The 3,215-nt window shown below is 25.6% G+C and overlaps 1 protein-coding gene across 1 annotated transcript in view; it reads left to right on the top strand.

Annotated features, from left to right (window-relative positions):
* The first annotated feature begins 844 nt into the window (after positions 1-844).
* The window catches only part of LOC107483243 (endoribonuclease Dicer homolog 2), a 16,110-nt gene continuing 13,739 nt past the window's right edge, over positions 845-3,215 (top strand). Inside the window, exon 1 of the mRNA XM_052260375.1 lies at positions 845-1,263. Coding sequence (XP_052116335.1) covers positions 1,132-1,263 — 132 coding nt within the window. The 5' untranslated portion in view covers positions 845-1,131. The remainder of the gene's footprint in view (positions 1,264-3,215) is intronic.

The following is a 3,215-nucleotide window of genomic DNA, read 5'->3' as shown; positions in this document are numbered from 1 at the left end:
AATACTAATACATAGTTATTTTGTAATACATGAAAAAATGAAAAAGGTTAATGAAATCCGCTATATGCTTGTGTGCTATACATACACACATATCATATATTTCAATGTGATTAATTGACTAAGATGAAAGTAACAAGATAAAAAGAAAGAGAAAGAAAAAGTAAAAGATGTAAAATTAAATTAGGTGTGTATAAGCATCAACATACATTTGTTCCTTGTTTGTAGATGTCTAATTAGATTTTATATATAGTATATATATATTTTTTTAAGTGGGTTGTTACCATTTTTATTTTTTTTAAAACCTAATATTTAGATACCTAATTTTTCGTATATTTAGATATTTTTATGTGATTTTTATTCTAATATATGAATTTTGTTTTTTTCTTTAAGATTGAGTTAGATGTTAGACAGCAGTAATTTATTGGTATAAAAAATAGTATTTATATAATTATATTCATGTTGATTCTATAAATTTTTTTATATATCCACTTTGTGATGATTATAACTAGGGTTAGTTATTTGCAGCCTATTTACATGTTTTTGTTGTATAATTTACATTATCTTTATATAAATATCCGGCTAGGTTATAGTCAAAAGTTTGAATCTAGACTTCCCGTTTAGGCAAATTTACTTTCTGCTGATATTTAAGTAGGTGTACTATAACTTATTATTAGAGTAGTAGAAAATGACATGTATTTGATTCCAGCTATAGTTTTTCTTCATTTAGCTAACATGCAAGGAAGGTGATATTTCTGAAAGCTTGTTTCATTTATGATCTGGTACCTGGTAGCATAGCATAGCGTTAGCGTTAGTAGCTTTTCTATATATCTTGTTTGTGGTCTCCTTCACATTCACCCCCTTCACCGTCTTAAACTCATAACTCATAACAACAACCACATCAAAATCACTCTCACCTCTCTTACTCACCACACTCTCTCCGCCGGTCGCCACTCGTCACTCCCGACCGCGCGCCTTGGCTCCGAGCCGCCGTGCCTCGCCAGAAACCTAACACTAACCGCCTTTCTGCAAGAAACATTCAATAGCAACACACGAATCACTTATAAACCTCGATCCACAATAACGGTAGAAACAAAATCCTAAATCGAAGCCGTGGTCGTTGTTGTTGTTGTTATGGAGATGACAAGAAAAGACAAGACTGCAATGAGAACAGAAAGCACACAGTCTTCGTGTTCGTCTTCCTCATCCCATCATCTTCCTCGTCAAAAGAGAAACAAGCTCCACCATCACGAATTGCATCAACAGGTGATTGTATTCCATCCTCTCTTGCAGCTCTATTTTTTATTAAATAATGCGTCTTTGGACTTTGGATATACCACATACCAGTAAGGCGGTAAGCAAAAAGTTCTTCTTTTTTTTAGTGTAATTGATTTTTTTTTAGTAAAAAGTAAAATATTATTGAAAAATAAAAAATATTCTTTTAAAAAGTTATAATCTTTGTTTTCATCTTTTAAAATACTAAATAAATATAATTTTTTTATATTATTATACTTAAATATAACTGATAAATACAAAATGACTAAAAAATTATCATTATAATACATGGACTTATAATTTGTAATGATAGAAAAACTATGTATAAAGTTACCATATAATACATGGACATATATATGACTATGCCTAAAGTTATATAAAAAAAATCTTAAAAAATAAAATTTTATCATATTTCTTCATTCATCAAGAAAATCCCATGTGCTAACCTCCCAGGCTATTAAGTAGTAATATATTACTACTCCCATGCATCATCATTTGTCATTTCATATATTACTATAATAGTTTATAAATAATAACCATTCACCATTGAGTTCAGCAGAAACTTTATCTCCTGTTCCAATGTTGTATATGTATGTATGTATGTATGATCCAAAATAAGTAAACGTGACAATCTAGAATAAATGTAGCTCCTAATAACAAGTCACTGGATATTAATGCAAGCTAAGGTCAGCATAATATTCTAATTTCTAAAAATGATAGTAGAAATGAAAAAGGTTACAGCAATAATGAAATTAATTTTGACAAGTGACGGGCATAAATTAAAGTCTTAAGCCAAATTTAAAACTTAACACTCTTAATGTGTTAAAAAAAACTGGAGAAGCATTTTCTTGTTCTTTCATAGAGTGAATTACTACTTACACTCTGGCTGATAATATATATTTTAAATTCTTATTTGTTGACTACATGAAAATTTTGCTAAATTGCCGTTTTCTTATTTTAAATATATTTTGAATACAACACCCATTAATTTAATACGTATATTTTTTATATTCAATTGTATATTAATAAAAAATAAAAAATTATTTTTTAAATATACTTAGACATATTTAAATATTATTATATGTGGTAAAAATATATTTAATATTAATAAAATATTATTAAAATTTATCTAACAATTATTTTATATTTTATATATATGTTATATCTCCATATCTTATAAAAATTTAAAATTTATGTATTTTTTTATTTCATATTCATATCAATATTCAAGCATCATAATTTAATGATTTTTTTTTGTTGATCATTGTGAAAAAAGAAGAAAAAGTGTATAAAAATAATAGTTTTATAAATTTCTGCACCAGCACATCACTAATTGCTTTAATTTCATGATAATTCCAAATATAGCAGTTAGGACCACTGACATGATCAATTTCAAGTATACTGATAAAAACAAAGACTTGAGAACTTGTCAAGAAAGGTGGCATTGACATACAAACAGTAGTCATAAAAAAAATTAAACAAACATTCAACTTTAAATTATAAATTTATTAAAATTAAATTTATTCAACGGTCTAGATTGATCATTCAAAATTTTCGTTACAAACTATTTTTTATATCTCTATATAAATCATTACTCTTATAAAATATTTTACGACCTTTCAAAATCTTATAGAATTTTATAGAATCCTTTAAATTTTTCCAAGACATTCTAAAATGTTTCATAATCATGTAAAAAAATTTTAACAACTAATTTATCTTAATTATTAGAACAATTACCAGCTAAAAGAATTAAAATATTATATCAATTACTAACATTCTAATATTTAATTCACAACTTGCAAAAAATGTATTTTATAACATGACATACTTTATTTTATTTATTTCTTTTTTAATTTCAAATATATATTTTTTTATCTTCATACTTTTTCTAATAAAATGTTTAATTTATCTTCAAATTTTTATTAGTTTTCTTTTTTTTAATC

The sequence above is a fragment of the Arachis duranensis genome, chromosome 4, assembly GCF_000817695.3.
Source record: "Arachis duranensis cultivar V14167 chromosome 4, aradu.V14167.gnm2.J7QH, whole genome shotgun sequence".
NCBI classification, from domain to species: domain Eukaryota; kingdom Viridiplantae; phylum Streptophyta; class Magnoliopsida; order Fabales; family Fabaceae; genus Arachis; species Arachis duranensis.
This window is presented reverse-complemented; position numbering and strand designations above follow the sequence as displayed.